The following is a 21,808-nucleotide window of genomic DNA, read 5'->3' as shown; positions in this document are numbered from 1 at the left end:
TGTGATCAACAGATACTAGACTAAGAACCAGAATTTGAACTGAAGTATCCTGCTATCTGGTTTTCCTCTTATCCTATTAAGAATAAATGCTTTTACCTCTTCATAATTTTTACTTTGTGTGCTTTACAAACACTGAGATGAAACAAGATTTGAAAACTGATTTTTACCTTCTGTATATTAGCAGAATATGTGTGTGTGTGTGTGTGTGTGTGTGTGTGTGTGTGTGTGTATGGAAGAGTTTTTATAAAATAAATTTTAAGTACTCACTTCAAATTCTTTTACAAAATAACGAGTTTCACCTTGAATAACTGGTCTGTGATCCAAAAGCCTTGAATGAATTTCTCCAAGATCTGGAAAAATACAATGAAATCTAGGGTTAATCCATGTTGAAAGTCATAATTACTAGCTTGTTTTATTCTTTCCCTTCCTCCTGAAAACTAAAATCCAGTTTAGACCACCGATGAGGAAGAAATCACATACACTGCCAATGAATGTGTAATTAGTATTAGTACAACTATCTTTGATGCAGTATGCAATCAAACTGAAGACATATATATATATATATATATATATACACTTAATAATTTATATGCCTAATAATTTCTTGCCTTGATTTATAACCTAGAAATGAATGTAAGACCCCTGTAAATTTTTACTTAAGTATAAATAGAATGTCAAATTAAAATAAATGCCCTAAACACATTCATACAGTGGAATACTGCAAATCAGAGAGTAAAAATGAATTCACTAGTTATACTTATCAACACAGATAAATTTCAGAGTGTCAAATAAAAAAGCAAGTTTCAGAAGAATTAAAGCCATATATTTTAAAGATACACTTCCTATTGAAATACATACAGAAGCAATAAAAATATAAAGAAATTCAAAAGAATAATAAACATCAAATTCAGGATCCTGGTTACTAATAAAGAAGGGGGGCAATGGCTAAAATTGGAACAAAGTGCAGAGCGAAGCTTTTAATGATTTATTAAGGTAGTTGATGAGTGTTCATGAAGGTTATCTTTACTTCTTGATAGGTCCAAAACAGTTAAGGAAAAAAAATGTTCTTAATTTTAACTGGTTTAATTTAATTTCAACTAGTTCAAATTTTGAGGTAAACTCACCTCAAAATTTCTGCAGAAATCAAATAAAAACATGTATAATTCATTGGAAATCTGTTCCTCCAAAGTTTATGTCTTTACACATGTAACAGAGAATTTTTTTCTTTTCTTTCTTTCTTTCTTTTTTTTTGCTAGTCGTACAGCTTGAACTCAGGACCTGGGCACTATCTTTTTTACTCAGGGCTAGCATTCTACCACTTGAGCCACAGCTCTACTCACAGCATTTTGGGGGGGGGGGGGAGGGCGAGTTGAGGTCATAAGAGATAAGACTCTCACTGACTTTTCCAGACTGGGCTAGCTTTGAAACATGATCCCCAGATCTCAGTCTCCTGTACAGGTATGAGCCACCAGTGCCTGGCTTTATTTTATTTTTTATTTTTTTGGCTTTTTAAATTGGAGATAAAGAGTCTCAGGGACTTTACCTGCCTAAGCTAGCTTTGGGACATGATCCTCAGATCTTGGCCTCCTGAGTAGCTAGGACTACTGTACAAGTGACCAGCTTCATTCAATTTTAGTAAATTTCAAGGTATGTCTTGATAATATGCTAAAGTAGAAAAATGTAAATAGAACTATATTTTCTTAAATCCTTCAATAACTTACTACCCAGATTGTTTTTGTAAGATACAAGGCTTCCCTTTCCCTTAGACCTCTGGGAGTCTTTACTAACAGGAGTTATAAACGCTCAAGCAAGACCTAGTGTATGTGCAAGTTTATGGACTTTATCAGAGCACAGAAGCTACTTTGCAAAGAATACCTCTTTACATCTCAAGGATCACATGAGTCTTTGTAGTGTAACTGGCCAAAGGATATAGTCTGAACTTCAACCTGACATTCCCCATGACTGGCTCCAGCCTCATTCTCCATGTCAGCAATTATGAAGCATTTGCTGCTTTCCAAACATACTATGCTGGGCTGGGAAGGTGGCTCAGTGGTAGAGAGCTTGCCTTGCATGCCTGACGCCCTGGGTTCGATTCCTCAGCACCACATAAGCAAAAAGAAAAAAGCCAGAAGTGGCACTGTGGCTCAAGTGGTCGAGCGCTAGCCTTGAGCTGAAGAGCTGAGGGACAGCGCCCAGGCCCAGAGTTCAGGCCCCACGACTGAACCCCCCCCCCCCCCCCGCCCCGGCAAAAAAAAAAAAAAAAAAACATACTATGCTGCCTGAAGTGTCCTTACTACAGCTCACACTACTATCACTGCCTGGAACTCTTCTCCACCAACCCTACCTTATTTAATTCCCTCCTCCTTCAAAACTGCTTAGATACACTCTTCTTTGAAATCACCATCCACTGCTTCCAGCTTCCTCTGGGATAGAATCTTTCCCTTTCTTTGGGAAAGAGGAGTATGTCCATTTTTATTTCATGGATTGTCCTCTATGCTCCCAAATCACTTGTGGCATCTTCTTTTATCACATCCTTTATCACAGAGCCCTCAATTATCTCTTCCTCAGTGTCTCAGAGACCACATTGTACATGTTATTCTTAGGTGATATAGGGTTAACAAGTATTTTTCTATATGGCTTGAGTAGTGAAGGTTTGCTGATTTGAAGACATCTATGAGGCCAGATTTAAGAGAAAGTCACAGAAGCTCTGGAGAGAGAATTCAGTTCTGCATAGAAGTAGTTAAGGATCACTTCTAAAACCCCAGTTGTGCTCTGAAGTTTAAGATAGGAAAAAAATACACACACACACACACACACACACCCGGGGGAAAAGATTGTGAAGGACATATTACTATAGAAATAGTTTCATTATAAAGATAAGACAAGTCTACTAACAATAATTCATTTGGAGGAGCTCCAAATATTACACATAAATTCTATTTTAATAGTAGAAGGTAATCTACAGATTTTCACAAATATCCAACTCTAGTCATGCTACATTCATTCTTTTGTTGTTTGACAAACAACATAATTAAAATATAAACTTTTCTTCCCTAAATGTTCAAATTCTAAAGTGAGAGACCTTTCACAAAATATACAGGTAAGCCCTTTAATGGGAAGTCAGTGTGATTATTGCACATGAAGAAACAGTGAACTGCAGACCTCTCATTATCCTATAAAGAGAAAATTAGGTCCCAGTGGCTCACACCTATAATCCTAGCTATTCAAACGGCTGAGATCTGTAGATCCTAGTGCCAAGCCAGGCCTGGCAAGAGAGAGATGAAGAGAAAGGAGGGAGGGAGAGACAGAGGGAGAGAGGGAGAAAGAGACAGAGGGAGGAAGGGAGGCGGGAAAAAGGGAGAGAGGGAAAGAGAGAGAAGAAAAATTTTCTTTTGATGTTGAATGCAGAAACTTTTCAATAAAATATGTCAATCTCTGCCTATCATGAAAAACAACTTAGTAAATAACATTTTTCTTGATAGTACTTTGCTATAGTTTGGATGTTAAATATTGCCTCCAACGTCTTAAAACTCCTGGGAGGTGGTAGACTCTATAGCAAGTGGGACTTGAAGTCATTAGATATTCAGGTGCACACTCTCAGAAAGGATTAGAGGCCTACTGGCCCTCTGTCTCTGTTCATTCTGCCTCCTGGCTCATGATGTGAGTTCCCTCTGTACTGTACTACTGCAGTTGTTGTGAGAGGCCCAGAGAAATGAGCCACCTGATTGTGAACTGGAATCTCCAGAACCATGAGTCCTCCTTTATAAATTGTCTCAACTATTTTGTTATTGTAACAGAAACTTAAGTGTACATCTACATTATCGCCACACAATGATGTTCTCTTATGTTGGCTATTTCACACAGATAGTAACACCTCTCTATAAACCATGTCATTTACTCACAGTTCTCATTACTTACAATTGCTATATTTTACAGTGTTTTCCAAGAATGTTTAACTATAGCTGAACTATATGCTCATATAGAAATGCCATTTGTGCCACACACTTCCTTAACTAACTTCTTTGTCTTACTAGAGTTGAAAACCTGCTCTTCCACAGAACTCTGTTCCTCTGTAACACCTAACAGATACTTTAAAAATTCTTTAGTAGCCTCCTTATACTCAGAACCTGATTCTCTTGCAAGTTCAATGACTTTCATATCAGCCAGCACTAACTGAAGTCTTCACATTGACCCTGGCAACCTGACCATGCCTTCCTTGGCTTTCCACTACACAACAATACTCTCCTTTGGTTTTCCTTTTCTAAAATAAGCTCATGTCCTTAATATACAAACAGCTTCTTTCCCAGTGTCCTATGACGATGTATCACACAGTACAAACACTATTCTAGCATTTTCCAGAGCAATCTCTCATTCATATTGATGATTCTGTTCTTCACTGTAGACTCACAAATATTGAACTGACCACCAAAAGCATAAAGGCTCATGCTGGCATAGTTGTATAACATAGGTATTTTCTTTCACCAAGTACATATCTACTTCCTGCTCTTAGGACACTACACAACATTTCAGTACCATGCTTTTAACAGACACAAAATAATTACACATATTTATGAGATGCAGTGTGACTATAATCAATACATACATATAATAATATGTAATCAGATCAGTAGCATTTCTCTGACTACACACTATCATTTCTTTGTTTTGAGAACATGAAAAAAGTTCTCTATTGGGTATTTCTAAATATTTAATCAATTTCTAATATTTGGAGTTATTCCTACAACCCAAATGTATAATAACTTCCTCTCTCCATTCCTGGGGACTATTTTAAACAGCAAAGTCAGTGACAATAAGCCTTTCGCTTCATGAAAAACATGTCACTAATATAGAAACTGAAAAGGATACCCATAAAATGAGAGCTGAGACAAAGAAGCAGGTACTCCTTGTCTGACCTCAGATGGGAATGTGCATGTCAGGTGTCTCAAACATCCTTGTACTGGCACATGTGCAAATGATTACCACCACTACCGAATCTGGGCTTATAAAGGCATTTTAGTGAATAAGTGAATCCACAACTCCAAATCTCCAGGCAAGGAAGGTAACCAGACACCCCATTCTCCAGGAAGCCATACCAGTTTTCATTCTACTCCTCCTGACACCCAGCCATGTGCCAGACACTTCAAAGACCAAGGGTATAAATATTAAAATGAACTATTTACATGCTCACTGAACCATGGCAAATATTCAGCAAATATCTGTTTATGCTTCAAGCCTTAAGATAAACTAAAAAGTATTTTAACAATGAAAAGAATAACTAATTCCAGCAGGGCAGTTACATAGGAGACTAAGATTGGGAGGATCACAGCTCCAGGACAGCTAGAGCTAAAGGTTTGCTAGATCGCATCTCAAAGGCTGCGCGTGGTGGCGCACGATCTGTCATTCCATTGACCATGAGAAAGAAGGCTCCTGGTGCAAGCCAGCCCAAGCATAAAGCAAGCCCTACCTCAAAAGCAGCCATGGCAGAAAAGGCTGGAGGAGTGGCCCAAGGAGTAAAAGATGTGCCTAGCAAATGCAAAACCCCAAGTTCAAATTCCAGGACTTAAAGAAAAAAGTTGAACTCATAAAAGAAACCAATAGAAGCCAGGGCCAGGGGTTCACACCTGTAATCCTAGGCAAAGGCTGTGATCTGAGAATCATAGTTCAAAGCCAGGCAGGCCAGGAAAGTCCATGAGACTCTTCTCCAATTAACTACCAATAAAAGCTGGAAATAGAGCTGTGGCTCAAAGTGGTAGAGCACTAGGCATGAGTATGAATGCTCACAGACCGCACTCATGCAGGACAGGCACCAAAAAATAGAAAAGAAAAGAAACCAATAGTGCTGAGGATATAGCTCCACGGCAGCGCTCTTCCCTGGCATGTGTGAGGCTCTGGGTTCAACCCCCAGCATAGGAAGTGGGGAGAGCCAAAGGTGCTCTAGATGCACTTTCACTTACAACTCAATTTCAGATTAACTTGAAAAACATCCATGGAATTCCCTCTTTTTTTCTTGTCTCTCAACTTTCATTTTTAACTACACCCACCACAGTTTTATTGAAGAGTATAAGCTAAAAAAAAAAAAACTATTCATTTAAGGTGCACAAAGTGATGTTTTATAACATATTTAAATTATTATTGCTGAAAAACATTAACTCTTTTCTTGGACCCACAATTAACAAAAAGCAGAAGAAAGGCTTTCCATCCCTGCCTCCATGTTGTATCTGTGTTCTTTGCTCTGAGCTGGTCTCTCTGCAGATGCCTTGCAGATACCATGGAATCCAGAAAGAATGGATTTATCAAGCACATGTTTGTAGGGAGGAACACAGGAGAATATGTCCAAGGAAAGGCACAGCAGAACTTCCTTAGATTACCCACTAGCCAACAACGCCTAGTTTACCTTGATTGGGAAAGACTTCAAAAACAGAACTCTCTAGAATCCCTCCCAAAATAAGGACTGAGATAATGACCAACCAGTCCAGCTAAACTGGACTGTTTAACTGTACCTCTTACCTCTGCCCCCAATTCTATTTAACCAAAATCTCCTTTATCTGCCTTTTGCTGTTATGTTTTCATTTTTTTGGGGGGGGGGTATACAGAAAATTGGCCAGACCGGACATGTGGAACCCCGGGATTCTGGGTCTGAGGCCTTAAATTCCAGCTTCTGCTTGATAGATATATGTATTATAGCATAACTACAATTAAGCTAATTAGCATGTTGCCCACTTCATATACATAGTTACTATTCTCCCTCATGAGAACACAATATCAACTGGCTTAACAATTTTAAGTGTTTATATTTGGGGGGGAACATTCTTAAAATTCTATCACTCATTAGACTGAGAAAGGAGGATCCAGAGTTTGAGACCAACTGGATTACATAATAAGTTCAAGGCTTCCTAAGTATCATATCAAGACCCTGTCAAAAAGAAAAATAAAAAAAGTACTATCTATCTCAAAATAAAAAAAACTTCTGTAGAACAAAGGACACCATCAACAGAATAAAAAGCAACCCACAAAATGGAAGAAATATTTACAAAGTCCTTTTCAGGGGAATTGAGACCAACATTACAAAGAATTACATACAGTACAACAAGGAAACAGCTTGATAAAGAAACGAGCAAGCTGGGTGCTGGTGGCTCACACCTGTAATCCTAGCTACTCAAGAAGCTGAGATCTGAGCATCATGGTTCAAAGCCAGCCCAAGCAGGAACATCCATGAGATTCTAATCTCCAATTAACCACAGAAAACCAGAAGTGACTCAAGTGGTAGAGTGCTAGCCTTAAGCTGAAGGGCTCAGGGATAGAGCCCAGGCCCAGAGTTCAAGACCCACAATTGTCTAAAAAAAAAAAAAAAAGCAAAAGAGGCTGGGAAGGTGGTTCAGTGGTAGAGTGCTTGCCTTGCATGCATGAGGCCCTGGGTTCGATTCCTCAGCACCACATAAGCAGAAAAAGCCGGAAGTGGTGCTGTAGCTCAAGTGGTAGAGTGCTTGCCTTTAGCTGAAGAGCTGAGGGACAGTGCCCAGGTCTGGAGGTCAGGCCCACGACCGACACAAAAAAAAAAAAGCAAAAGAACATTATAGATACTTCTCTAAAGATTTGCAAATGGCCAACACAAACATGAAAAGATGATTAAGATCACTAACTATGAGGGAAGTACAAATCAAAACCACAAAGAGAGACCATTTCACTTCCATTAGGATGGCTAATGCCAAGGACAGAAAATATCAAGTGTTGGTGGGAATTGAGAAACTGGAAACTCTGCACTGCTAGGGAGAATGGAAAATGGTGCATCCAATCTGGAATGAGGAATGCTGATTCCTCAAGAAAGTTAAAAATAAGATCGTCATATAATCCTGCAATTTGGATACATACCCCACAGTACTAAAAAATAAGGCCTCAAAGGACATTTGTATATTCATGTTCATAGCTGCATTATTTACAATACTCAAGGAAAGAAGCTACCCAAGGGTCTATGGACAAGTTAAACAGTGTGATGTACACATACAACGGATTACTTCTAAGCTTTAAAAAGGAAGAAGTTAGCCAAACCCAGTGGCTCCCACCTGTAATCCTAGCTACTCAGGAGGCTGAGGTCTGAGAATCTTGGATAGATGCCAGCTCAAGCAGTAAAGCTCTTTAGAATCTTATTTCCAATTACCCACCAAAAAAGCCAGAACTGGAGCTGTGCCTCAAGTGGTAGAATGATAGCCTTGAGTACAGAAGCTCAAGAACAGCACCCAGGCCCAGAGTTCAAGCCCCAAGACTGGCACAAAAATAAAAACGTTTTAAAAGAAAATTGTTACATGCTAGAGCATGAATGTACACTGAAGATATCACTGAAAAGCCAGCTACCAGAAAAGGTACTAATCACAAGGTACCAGAAGCAGTCAGATTCCTAGACAGAAGTAGGGATCTGGTGGGTGACAGAGTGGGTTGCAATGGGCAGAGAATGGAAAGTTATTGTTCAATAGAAAGCTTGAGTTGGGTAAGATGAAGAATTCTTGGATGGACCGGGATAATGAGGGCACAACAACGTGAATCTATTGTTATACTAAGTTATTAAAGCCACTAAAATACGGCATACTTGAAAACACTTAAGGTGGTAAATACATTTTTCTGCTGTAGTGGGGGTTTTGTAGTGACCACTTGAGCCACACCTCTACAGCCTTTTTTGCTCTGTTAATTTTTAGATATTGTTTGGCTTTTGCCTAGGGTCACCTGAGACAGATCCTCCTCATCCTCCCCAGGAGTTGAGATAACAGGAAGGAGACACCATGCCCCATTTAAGATGATAAATTTCTAATGTTTATTTTTACCACAGTTATAAAAACGAGTTAAATTCTTCACTGGGTGTACATATGAATAATCCTAATTTAGTTGTAATACCCGCGCAACGTTTCTGAGCTCCTAATTAGACTTACAGGACAATTGTAAACACAGTTTAAACACAGCCAGCTATGCTGGGGCTGCCTACCAATCTGATAAATAACATTAAAATGAAGCAGGCACCAACCAAAGGATACCATTCCCTAATAGTACCAAAAGGGTGTAGGAGGGTTAACAGCTTCCACATTGAACAAGGGTGAAGGTGGACAGGTTTAGCACTGTATTCAAGGTGGTTGGCGATGAACTCGGCAGTTTCAGCGGGGATTTGGTGAATTCACGCCTGTAACCCTGGCTAGTCAAGAGGCTGGGCTGAGATCTGAGGCTCGGGGTTCGAATCCAGCCTAGGCAGGAAAATCTGTGAGACTCGTTATCTCCCATGAACTACCCAAAAACCAGAACTGGGGCTGTGGCTTAAGTGGTAGAGGGCTAGCCTTGAGCACCGGGCCCAGGCACCGGACACATGGCAGTTTCCCTCAGGAAGCAGGCTCCCTGTGAGCTCAGGGAACTAAACCTTCTTGAGGTTCTGTGGAGATCTGGGCTGTGGCCTGCTCTGAGCTCAAAACTAGACAATCGGGCATCTGCAGGTGGAGGGAGGGGGCTTTTCTCACCCTAAAAGCTAAGGTCTGGTAGTCCTGGCACGACCCAGGGACAGACGAGGTCAGGAGAACGGAAGCCCCGGGGCTCCGCGACCCCCAGGGCTCTGGCCTCCCGCCGAGGTCCAGCGCTATGGGCGGATCTGGTGGTTGGGCCCCGGAGACGGGCCCAATGGGGGAGGTGAGGAACGGACCCGGGAAGCGGCCCAGGAAAGCTCAAGGCTAAAGAGGAACAGAATCCGGAACTAGAGGAGGGAAGGCGGAAGCCGGGCGGGGGAGGGGCGGGGGAGGAGCGGTGGGCGGGGACGGCCACGCCCCCTCCCACTCCACGCACTCCCCGGTCCGGCTCCGCCTGAGGCGAGGCCCAGGTCAGAGGTCGCCGCCTGGGAGGTGGGGCTACGCAGGAATTCCCCCGGGGAACGACGGCCCTGCCACTCCGTACCCTTAATAATGAGATGTGCTGAGCCCGCAGTCCCCAGCGAGTCCCTCTTCTTGCCGCTGCCGCCGCCGCCACCCGTGAGGGTCTCACGACCCACAGGGGCCTCCGTCCCTCCGCCACTCATCCCGACCAGCTCCGCCCACCGCCTTGCCGCGCCTGCGCAAACTGTGTGGCACGCTTTGTAGGCGTGAGGCGTTGCGTCATCACAAGGCGTCTACTCGGCCGGCAGTTCTCGGAAGGTGCGGTGGTGTAGCCGATGTCGCCATGTTGGATTAGGGCAGATGTTCCCAGAGGCGAAAACTTCTGAAAAAGTAACTGACCATTATTCCACCCTAAACCTGCTAGAGCTCATTATGGCTTAGGGAGACTGAAGGAGGAGGTGAAGGAGTATTACTAGTATAAATATTTTATTAAATATGTATTCATGTATAAGACATAGGTATTTAAATATTATACTTATTATTTTAGAAAGCATAATAGAATTAAAGATTAGGTAACTTTTTCTTTTTTGAGAAAGGCACTCGTACGGTAGCCCAGGTTGGCTTCAAACTCGTGGTGCTCCTGCCTCGGGATGACAGCCACACAGCACCACACTTGCAGAAAACTACTCTTCAGATTCACTTGTGTCCGTGTGAAGGAAAAAAAAGTACCTGCTGACCTTTGTACTTATAAAATTTCCACCTTATATTCACTAATAAAACACATGTGATTGCAGAAAACTGCTTTGCTAGACTGTCATGGAGAGACAACAACAGGGCTGCCATACGGAGTTTTAGTAAACTCCATAACTTCATCTTGTGGTTTAACACATCTTCATCCTCTGCGGGGAACCATGGCCTCCTTTACCTCCTATGTGCATGCAATGTGTTAAGACTCATCTCTGATCTCTCTTTTTTTGTCTTCTGAAGAAGGACTTTAAAATAAAGAGTCTCCAAATGAAAGGATGGAGGAAGGTGCAGCACTCCTGACTGCCTACCCCTAACATGGTCAGGAGAGACCTTCCTGATGGCAGTTTTATCCCCAGGTCTAAAATGAGGAGACAGATGGAGTAGAGTGGGGTGGGATGGGTGAAGAAGGAACTTGGAGATTTCTAGCAGAGGAGATAAATCCAAAGGTAAAGAAGCATATAACAGATGAGTTAATAAATACAATGTAAGGTTGGTTAATTCCAAATAGGCCTGACTTCCAACCTTTCTAGTCCTACTTTTGTTTTATTATCAATTTCTAGAAAACAAATTTTCTCTTTGCCACTTATTCCTCTTACTTCTGAGCACTTTACTCATTGAAGCTTTTTTTTTTTTGTCTTTATAAATCTAAATCTACCATACGCTTGTCTTCTTAGTGTTTTTGAACCACTGAAAAATCTGAGAAGGCTGACTATCATACAGTAAGGTTGCCTATATTAATATGGATTAAAAAAATACATATTCAGGGTTCTGCCTCAAAAGTTTGCCAAGGTACTTTGGCCAAGTGTCAGTAACTCATTCTTGTAATTCTACCTATGCAGGAGGCTAAGATCTGAGGAGTGAGGTTCAAAATGAGCCCGGGCAGAATACTTATATGACAGTTAATCAGAGCCTAACACATAGTACATGGCTTAGAAATATCTTTATTATAATGGCTTCCCTAACTGCTTTTTAAGTGCTGTTTATTCAAGACATGAGAAACAAAGGACCTCCATTCATCTGGTCAAATCATTACTAAATGACCCCATGCTGCTGATCACATATATGGTATATATGTGCACATCGGAGGGAAACTAGGAGGAGGACACAGAACTAGAGGGAAACAAGGGAAAACATACAACATTGGGACCCATCAGCTGCACTGGTCATTGATCAAAACGAACTAAGCAACCCCGTGGCAATGATGGGAGGGAAGGAATGAGTGGGAAAGAGTGAACAGCTGACACTATGCAAAAGGAAAGGAATGTACATATCACCCAATGTGAAAGAAAGAACTGTATAGCCAAAGCCCATAGAACTCATAAACTTTATAGACCACAATAGACAATTTGCCCCATGAAGGTTAGAATGTGTTATGACTTTAACCTTAGTTATCCCACAATACTATGAAATATGTGAAATTATGTAATCACTTAATCACAATAAAAAATTTGCAAAAAAATAATAAAGTGCTGTTTATTGTGCTTCAATTCTCTAATACACTCTTACCACTAAAAATCACCACTAAAATATCTTCTACTTGTTTAGCACTTTACCTGTGTGAATTTTTCCACATTTTCTTTTTTTTTCTTTTTTCTTTTTTTTTTTTTGGGTCCCGTCGTGAGGCCTGAACTCTGGGCCTGGGCGCTGTCCCTCAGCTCTTCAGCTCAAGGCTAGCACTCTACCACTTGAGCCACAGCCCCACTTCCGGCTTTTTTTTTCTTTTTGCTTATGTGGTGCTGAGGAATCGAACCCAAGGCCTCATGCATGCAAGGCAAGTGCTCTACCACTGAGCCACCTTACCAGCCCCCCACATTTTCATTAATACATATTAATTATACTTGTTTAGCACTTTAAATTTATCGTTCATCACATACTATGTACCATCCTCTCAATCTAACTGAGAATCCAACCAAGGTGGGTCAGTTGCAGATTTTCCCTCAATCAAAATATAAGTAATCTTTTTTGTAAAATGATATATTTGCATAGAAACTTTGCACATCTTAACTGTAACCTCTCTGTACATCACCCTTATAATAAATATTTTTTAAAATGCTGAACAAAAACTTTGCACAACTTTTTGTAGACTTGAAATACTCTCTAGATTGCCTATAGTTACTTACAAATATAAATACCATGCCAGTAGTTATACTTTATTGTTTGGTGAATAATAAGGAAAAATATAAAGATTAAGTACAAGTGAAACCATAAACCTAACTAGAAGACAACAATGTGCGATGTAATTTCTTATTTATTTTTGGTGGGACTGGGTTTTTTTGGGGGGAGGGGGGTCCAGTCATCGGGCCTGAACTCTTGGCCTGGGTGCTGTCCCTCAGCTCTTCAGCTCAAGGCTAGTGCTCTACCACTTGAGCCACAGCGCCACTTTCAGCTTTTTTTCTTTTTGCTATGTGATGCTGAGGAATCGAACCCAGGGTCTCATGCATGCAAAGCAAGTGCTCTACCACTGAGCCACCTTCCCAGCCCAGGTACTGGGGTTTGAACTCAGTGTCTTGCACTCATTCAGCTTTCTTGCTCATGGATGGCCCTCTGCTACTTGAGCCACACACCTAGCCCAGCTTTTTTTTTTTTTCTAAAATTTTTATTTTTTTATTGTGAAAATACTGTACAGAGGGGTTACAATTATATGGGCAAGATAGTGAGTACATTTCTTATCAAGTATTGTTGCCTCCTCCTTTGTTTCCCCTTCCCATCCCTTCCCACCCCACCCCCACCTGATCATAATGACTTGTACATCTCATTGTTGCAGTGGGTCCACCTGTATCCCTATTTAAACAATTTGTTTTTTCTCTTCCCCTCCACAAATTATACCAACATCAAATACAGTGAAAGCAGGGGTTATACCCTGGGGGAGAACATTTCTTTTTTTTTTTTTTTAAATTTAATTTAATTTTATTTGTGAACATACTGTACAGAGGAGTTACAGTTACATGGGCAGGATAATACGTACATTTCTTACCAAGCATTGCAGCCTCCTCCTTTGTTTATCCTTCACATCCCTTCCCAGCCTCCCCCCTCCCCCCCTAATACCAATCCTTCTCCTTCCCCCCCCCCCCCCCCACCAATGTTGTAAAGCTCGTTTTGGACATGACAACTTGTACTTCTCATTGTTGCAACAGGTCCACCTGTATCCTTAAACAACTGGTTTTTCCCCATCTCCTCCACAAGTTATACTGACATCAAATATAGTGAAAGCAGGGGTTATACTGTGGAGGAGGGACATACAAAGCAACAAAGAGATAATCTTATAAATGTGTTAGAAACACATGCATGAAAGAAAAAAAACATTAAAATACACATCTAAGGGTTCATTTTCCTGACATCACATTATCTGACCTTTTCCGCTTGACTCATACATATACTAGATATTACAAATAAGGGAAACCATGGGACCTACGTTTCTTTGGGCCTGGCTTACTTCACTTAATATAATTTTTTTCCAAGTTTTTCCATTTCCTAACAAATGGGGCAATGTCATTCTTTTTGATGGAGGCATAGAATTCCATTGTGTATATATACCACATTTTCTTGATCCATTCATCTACTGAGGGGCATCTGGGTTGGTTCCATATCTTAGCTATGGTAAATAATGCTGCAATAAACATAGTTGTGCTGGTAGCTTTAGTGTGGTCTTGTTTGTAAACATTAGGGTAAATGCCCAAAAGTGGGATTGCTGGGTCATAGGGGAGCTCTATGTGAAGTCTTTTGAGGAACCTCCATACTGCTTTCCAAAGTGGTTGAACAAGTTTACATTCCCACCAACAATGAAGTAAGGTTCCTTTCTGTCCACATCCCCTCCAGCATCTGTTGTTGTTAGAGTTCTTGATTTTTGCCGTTCTAACTGGAGTGAGGTGATATCTCAATGTTGTTTTGATTTGCATTTCTTTTATGGCTAGGGATGTTGAACATTTCTTCATGTGTGTATTGGCCATCCTTCTTTCTTCTTCAGAGAAGCTTCTCTTTAAGTCTTTAGCCCACTTACTTATTGGGCAGTTGTTTCTTTGAGGATTTGTTGTTGGGTGGTTTAATTTTTTGAGTTCCAAGTATATTTTAGATATGAGACCCTTGTCCATTGTATGGCTAGTAAAGATCTTCTCCCAGTCCGTGGGCTTTCTATTGATCTTGCTAGCTATGTCATTTGCCCTGCAGAAGCTCTGCAACCTTATACAATCCCATTTGTCCAACCTTTCTTTGATTTGTTGTGTTTCCGGGTCTCTATTCAGAAAATTTCGGCCTGAGCTGAGGAGACCCAGGGTTTCTCCTATTCCATCCTGTAATGTTTTCAGAGTGTCTGCTTTGAGTTCAAGGTCTTTGATCCATTTGGAGTTGATTCTGGTGCAGGGTGATATATAAGGATCTAGGTTTAGTTTTCTACATGTAGTTAACCAGTTTTGCCAGCACCATTTACTGAAGAGGCTGTCTGTCTTCCATTCTATTGTTTTAGCTCCCTTATCGAAGATTAGATGGCTATAGGTCTGTAGGTTCATTTCTGGGTTTTCAATTCTATTCCATTGGTCCTGAGGTCTGTTCTTATGCCAATACCAAGCTGTTTTGATTACTATGGCTTTATAGTAGAGTTTGAAATTTGGTATTGATATTCCTCCAGCAGTGTTCTTTCCGTTGAGGAGCGTTTTTGCTATTCGGGGTCTTTTATTGTTCCATCTGAATTTTTGGATTGCCTCTTCTATTTCCTTGAATAATGAGGGTGGAATTTTGATAGCTATTGCGTTGAATTTGTAGATAGCCTTGGGAAGTATTGCCATTTTCACGATGTTAATCTTTCCAATCCAGGAGCATGGGAGGTTTTGCCATTTTTTAAGTTCTGTGTTGATTTCCTTTTTCAAGATTTTAAAGTTTTCATCATAGAGGTCCTTCACTTCTTTAGTTAAGTTAATTCCGAGGTATTTTATTTTTTGTGGAGCTATTACAAATGGAGTTGCTTTCCTAATTTCAGCCACACTTTTCTCATTGTTGGCATACAGAAAAGCCATTGATTTTTGGGGGTTAATTTTATAACCTGCTACTTTGCCAAAGTTTTGAATCAGCTTGAGTAATTTGGGAGTGGAGTCTATGGGATTCTTTAAATACAAGATCATGTCATCTGCAAAGAGGGAGAGTTTTATTTCTTCTTTCCCTATTTGGATCCCCTTTATGTCTGCATCTTGTCTTATTGCTGTAGCTAGGCATTCTAATACTAGATTGAAGAGAAGTGGAGAGAGTGGGCATCCTTGTCTTGTTCCTGAGTTAAGAGGAAATGGCTTTAGTTTTTCACCATTGAGTATAATGCTGGCTGTAGGTTTGTCATATACAGCCTTTATTGTATTGAGGAATGTTCCATGGATTCCTAATTTTTCCAAAACCTTCATCATAAAGGGGTGTTGGATCTTGTCGAATGCTTTTTCTGCGTCTATTGAGATAACCATGTGGTTCTTATTCTTGCTCCTGTTGATGTGATGAATAATATTAATTGATTTGCGTATATTGAACCAGCTTTGCATCCCTGAAATGAATCCTGTTTGATCGTGGTGTATGATTTTTTGGATGAATTGTTGAAGTCGATTGGCCAAAATTTTGTTGAGAAGTTTTGCATCAATGTTCATCAAAGAAATGCGTCTATAGTTCTCTTTCTTTGATGAGTCCCTGCCTGGTTTTGGGATGAGGGTTATGATGGCTTCATAGAATGTGTTCGGTAGTGAGCTTTCTCTTTCAATTTCATTGAAGAGTTGGAGGAGAATTGGTGTGAGCTCTGCTTTGAAGGCCTTGTAAAATTCCGCTGTAAAACCATCTGGTCCTGGACTTTTCTTAGCTGGGAGGTCTCTTATTGCTGTTTCTATTTCAATGCTTGATATGGGCCTGTTAAGCTGGTTTAACTCATCTTGGTTTAGTTTTGGCATGTCAATATTTGCTAGGAAAAGGTCCATTTCTGTCAAGTTCTCAAACTTATTAGCATAAAGTTTTGAGAAGTATTCCCTTATAATGTTCTGAATCTTGTTGTTTCCGTGGTGATGTTTCCATTCTCATCTCTGAGTTTATTAATTTGGGTGTGTTCTCTTCTTTTTCTGATAAGATTTGCTAAGGGTCTGTCAATTTTGTTAAGTTTTTCGAAGAACCAACTCTTTGTTTTGTTGATTCTTTCTATAGTTTTTTTGGATTCTAATTCATTTAATTCTGATTTAATTTTGATTATTTCTTTCCATCTACTGGATTGGGGTTTATCTTGCTGTTCTTTTTCAAGGAGGTTTAGATGTGTCATTAAATTGCTAGTTTCAGATCTCTCCAATTTGTTGATGTAGGAGCTCAGAGCTATAAACTTGCCTCTGAGTACTGCCTTTGCTGTGTCCCAGAGGAGCTGGTAATTTGTGTGTTCATTTTTGTTGAATAGCATGAACATTTGAATTTCCTTTCTAATCTCTTCCATGGCCCACTCTTGATTCAGCAGTGTGTTGTTCAGCCTCCATGTGATACTCGACTTTCTTTGGTGGCTTTTGGTGTTGAGTTCTAATTTTATTCCCTTGTGGTCAGAGAGAATGCAAGGTATAACTTCAATGTTTCTGAATTTAGACGTTTGCTTTGTGGCCTAAAATGTGGTCTATTTTAGAAAACCTTCCATGTGCTGCTGAGAAAAACGTGTATTCTGATGCTGCTGGGTGAAATGTTCGGTAGATGTCTGTTAAGCCTAGTTGATCTATGCAGCTGTTTAGATCTGCGGTTTCTCTGTTGAGTTTTTGCCGAGTTGATCTATCTAGTGGTGAGAGTGGTGTGTTAAAATCCCCAACAATTAATGTCTTTGGATCTATATGGGATTTGAGGGAAAGTAGTGTTTCTTTGATAAATTTGGGTGCTCCATTGTTTGGCGAATAGATATTTAGAATTGTAATATCCTCCTGAAGGAGAGATCCTTTAATTAGTATGTAGCGACCTTCTTTATCTCTTCTCACGAATTTTAATTTGAAGTCTATTTTATCTGATATTAAGATTGCAACTCCCGCCTGTTTATGGGGGCCGTTTGCTTGGTAGATTTTGTTCCAGCCTTTAACATTGAAAATGTGTTTGTTTTTACGGGCAAGATGTGACTCCTGAAGGCAGCAGATAGAAGGGTCTTGTTTTTTAATCCAACTAGACAGTCTATGTCGCTTAATTGGAGAGTTCAGTCCGTTAACGTAAAGAGATAGGACTGAGAGGTATTTGGGAGTTCCTGCCATGTTATCCACCTTCTTGGGGGCTGCGAAAACTGGGTTCTTCCTATGGTTCTTGGATTCTCAGTTTGGGTGCAGTTTCTTGGCCTTTGTTGCGGTCTTGTTGGTTTTCTATGTTTAGGACATCTTTAAGAATCTTTTGTAGGGCTGGTTTGGTGGAGATGTATTGTTTCAATTTTTCTTTGCTATGGAAGGTTTTTATTTGGCCTTCAGTTATGAAGGAGAGTTTAGCTGGGTACAGTATTCTTGGTTGATAGTTGTTTGTTTTTAGGGCGTGGCATACATCATTCCAGGCTCTTCTTGCTTTGATTGTCTCTGCTGAGAAAGCTGAGGTGATTCTAATTGGTTTCCCTTTATAGGTGATTACCCTTTTCTCCTTGACAGCTTTAAGGATCTTTTCCTTGGTCTGAGTTGATCCTGTATGGATTATAATGTGACGGTGGGATGTCCTATTCTGGTCTGGTCTATTTGGGGTTCTAAAAGCTTCTTGTATCTGAATAGGCCTATCTTTTTGTATGTTTGGGAAGTTCTCTGCTAGGATCCTGTTAAACAAATTTCCTAGACCATTAACTTCTGTTTCTAGGTGCTCCTCTACACCCATTATCCTTAGATTAGGCCTTCTGATGGTGTCTTCCAGGTGTTGGATAGATCTATCATACTTCTTGGACTTGTCTTGGATGGTTGTATGTTCTTTCTCTATAATATCTAGGCTGTCTTCAATCCCTGAGATTCGATCTTCTGCATGGTCTAACCTGCTGTCAAGACTCTCTACTTTGTTTTTTATCTCTTTTCCTTCTAATTGGTCAGCTTTGATGGCTTCAAGTTCTTTGTTGAAGCTCTGTTTTAGGTCTTGTATGAATTTCTTTACTTCCTTAATTTGGTGTTCAGCGTTTGTTCTCAAATCACTTAGTTGATTGGTTATGGTTTCTTTGGACTCCCATTCCTTCTGTTGGGTTCCATTCAGCATTCCCTTTGTGGTCTCCCTGACTTCCTTCAGCTCTTTGTTAATGGATTCCATGAATGCCTTTAGTGATCTTTGTGTGTTCTCTACCTGGTCTCTCAATTCCTGAATTACTCTTTGATTAGCTTCCTCCCGTTTGTGGGATTCCTGCAGTTCTCTTTCCTCCCGTTCGTGGGATTCCTGCAGTTCTCTTTGAGTGTTCTCAGCCTGCTCACGCCATTCCTCCCTTTCTCTTTGAGTATTCTCAAGTTGTTCACGCAAATCCTGTATCAGTTTTTGAGTAGCTTCCTCACGCTTATGATATTCCTGTATAAACTTTTGGGATGCCTCCTCTCTCTCCCTATCACGCTCATACAGAGTCCTTTGTAAGTTGTCAAACTTCTCATTTATCATGTTTGCCACCAGTGTTTGTAGAGCTATTTGGGAACTCTCCTCTGGATTGTTCATTATCTGATCTGACCCCTGATTATCAAGATTGGGAATTGAGATACCCGGATTTGCCATTTTTCTTGTGTTTTTCCGGCTTACTCTGCCCATTTGAGATGAAAATAGCACCAGTTTTGTGCTAGAACACTATCTTAAGGCAACCATCAACCAACGTTTGCATTTATACAGTCAATAGTCTACAAATACAATCTAGTTCAACAGATACATCTATTCAACATCAAACAACTATATGTTAATGGGCTTCGAACCGCAGAGAAGAATTTGGAAAACCAGAAATTTTTAGGGTTAGGGAGAGATGTGGGTAAAAATTAGGAATAGATTGGTGTGGGGAGGCACAGGGAGAGTTAACTATGTCCTAATCTCAATGCAGGAAATAGGTTGGGTAGGATGCAAGTAGAGAGGGAGAGAAAAAGAAGAAAGGGAAAGGGAAATGAAAAGAGACCAGAAAAAAAATTAGAAACGTAAAAATTAATATAGTTATAGAGATTGAAAGACCATCTATTTAGTGAGGAATGTGAATATAATGAGAAAACAGGAGGGAGATAGAGGAGATGTGAAAAACTTAAAAAATGCTTAAAATATTATATAGATATAAGAGGTAGTACTGCTATTAAGGAATTTAAGTCTCAGAGGTTTTGGATTGAGTAATAAATTTGTGGATTAAGTGTGTACACAATGGGGGATAGGGTCTACTAGTTAACTATGGGTTTATCTGATGATGTGCAGGGCAAGAGTTAAGTCACATACAGAAGAACAAAAGAAAGGAAAAGGTGAAAAGGATAAGAAAGGGAGAAAAAAAAAAAGATCAGAAGTTCAGTAGAGCTAGACAAAAAACAAAAAGATAATTAAGAAAGAAAGAAAAAGAGAGAGAAGACAAGAAAAGAAAGGAAAACGTACATTCACGTATTCCTAAAATAAAAATTATAAGAGGGAAAAAAAAGTTACTGGAAAACAATTATTTTTTCAAAAAAGGCAAAAATTAAAGATTAATAAAAGTTTTAGAAAAGGAAAAAAAATTTTTATATATATAAGGTACCAAAAAAAAAAAAAAAAAAAAGAAGAAAAAAAAAGTTCTTTGATTTTTTTTGTTTTTTATTTTTTTGGGAGGGGTGGGAAGAATCCTGTATCTCCCTTTTGTCTGTAACCAGCCTCTTGTTGGAGTCTCTGGTCAGCTTGAGGTCCTGTGGCTTGATTGGTTTCTTGAGTCAGTTTGTTCAAACAGGCAGAAAAATGCTCTGCTTTACCCAAGATTTTGAGATCCCCCTCCCAGGTTAGTTTAATGGGAGGGTGATCTGCTTAAAGAATCACAAAAGAGGGGTGATGAGGCTAGGTTCTGGTAGAGTTGAGGCCTTTCAACAAACAGTAGCTTTTCCCTGGGGCTATTTTGTGAAAAATTCACAGAGCCCACCCTGGAGCCATTCTCAGGGTTTCTGTTTTTCAATTGATTGTGGAGGCTGCTAGAGGGAGGGGCAGCCTCTGGCTCTGGTTACCCAGTGAGGAAAGCCACTCCAAGGGCTGGTGCCTGAGCTGGGCGACCCCTCCCTGGATGGAACTGAGTCTGTGAGGTCACCTCGCCGCCAAGTTCCTGTGACCTGCCAAATGACTAGCTCTATTCCAAGGCCTGAGCTGGAGCTAGCCGCTCCTCCGAGCTTTGTCGGTATCCAAGATGGAGATCACCGGTGCTGGGGGGGGAGGGGTGGCCTTCCCTCCTCTGCTCCCGGAGAAGGAGTGAGGATGTCGGGCTTCTACTCACGCCGAGTCTTGGATCCTGGGTCGTCTCTGGTCTGCAAACTGCAGGATGAAGATGTCCGCTCCTTGTCGGTTCTTGCTGGTGTTGAGTAGAATCCTCTCACCCGCTGCGTCTGGCTCCTTCGTCCCGGACTCTCTGTGTGAGCGCTCAGGTATGGCCGCGGCGCGGTCGCCGCCGTGACCCTGCCGCCGCCGCCGCCGCCGCCGCGGCTGCTGGCAGGCGCTCAGATGTGTTTCCTTGTCTTGGCTTCCCCTCTCTTGTCTAACTCTCTGTCCTGTGATGGCACACTTGGTGTGATTCTCTGGCTTAGGACTGTTCACTGGAACTCTAAACCTGCTTTCTATGCGAGAGCTTGTTCAGATTCCAGCTTCTCTTCCGCCATCTTCCCGGCCCTAGCCCAGCTTTTTGCTGGTTAATTAGAGATTAAGTCTATCAAACTTTTCTGTCAGGGCTGGCTTTGAGCTGTCATCTTGACTCCCGCCTTCCTGAGTAGCTAAGAATTACAGGTATGAGCCTCTAACACCTGGCCTAAATATGTATTTTTCAATCAGTCCTGGAGATGTGAAGACAGATTTACCAGGACCTATCAGCCCAGCTATCAGTCAGCTGAATGTAGTCACATGAATGTGGTTCCAGAAACCCGATGTTATCAGACCTAAGTCTGCTCTTAATCCATTGTGTGTGTGTGTGTGTGTGTTCCTCAGATCTCACTCTCCTGTGTAACTAAGATTACAGGTGTGAGTCACTCTATATTTACCCTATTTGTTAATAAGATGGTACTCTAATAAGAACCAAGGTCAGAACTCTGATCATGATTGATGCTGATTTATCTCAGTATGGCAAAGTCAATTAGCAG

General features: G+C 40.7%; 1 protein-coding gene across 1 annotated transcript in view; it reads right to left on the bottom strand.

The window, feature by feature from the left end:
• Positions 1-10,053, bottom strand: part of Bloc1s5 (biogenesis of lysosomal organelles complex 1 subunit 5) — a 48,715-nt gene extending 38,662 nt beyond the window's left edge. The window contains exons 1-2 of the mRNA XM_042687158.1: positions 9,919-10,053; positions 268-350 (exon numbers count right to left, since the gene is read on the bottom strand). Coding sequence (XP_042543092.1) covers positions 268-350; positions 9,919-10,039 — 204 coding nt within the window. The 5' untranslated portion in view covers positions 10,040-10,053. The remainder of the gene's footprint in view (positions 1-267; positions 351-9,918) is intronic.
• Between the last annotated feature and the right edge of the window lie 11,755 nt (positions 10,054-21,808).

This window comes from Dipodomys spectabilis, unplaced genomic scaffold (genome assembly GCF_019054845.1).
Source record: "Dipodomys spectabilis isolate Male_0828 unplaced genomic scaffold, ASM1905484v1 ptg000104l, whole genome shotgun sequence".
Taxonomy (NCBI): domain Eukaryota; kingdom Metazoa; phylum Chordata; class Mammalia; order Rodentia; family Heteromyidae; genus Dipodomys; species Dipodomys spectabilis.
Note: the sequence above shows the minus strand (reverse complement) of the source record. Positions and strands in the feature narration are given on the sequence as shown.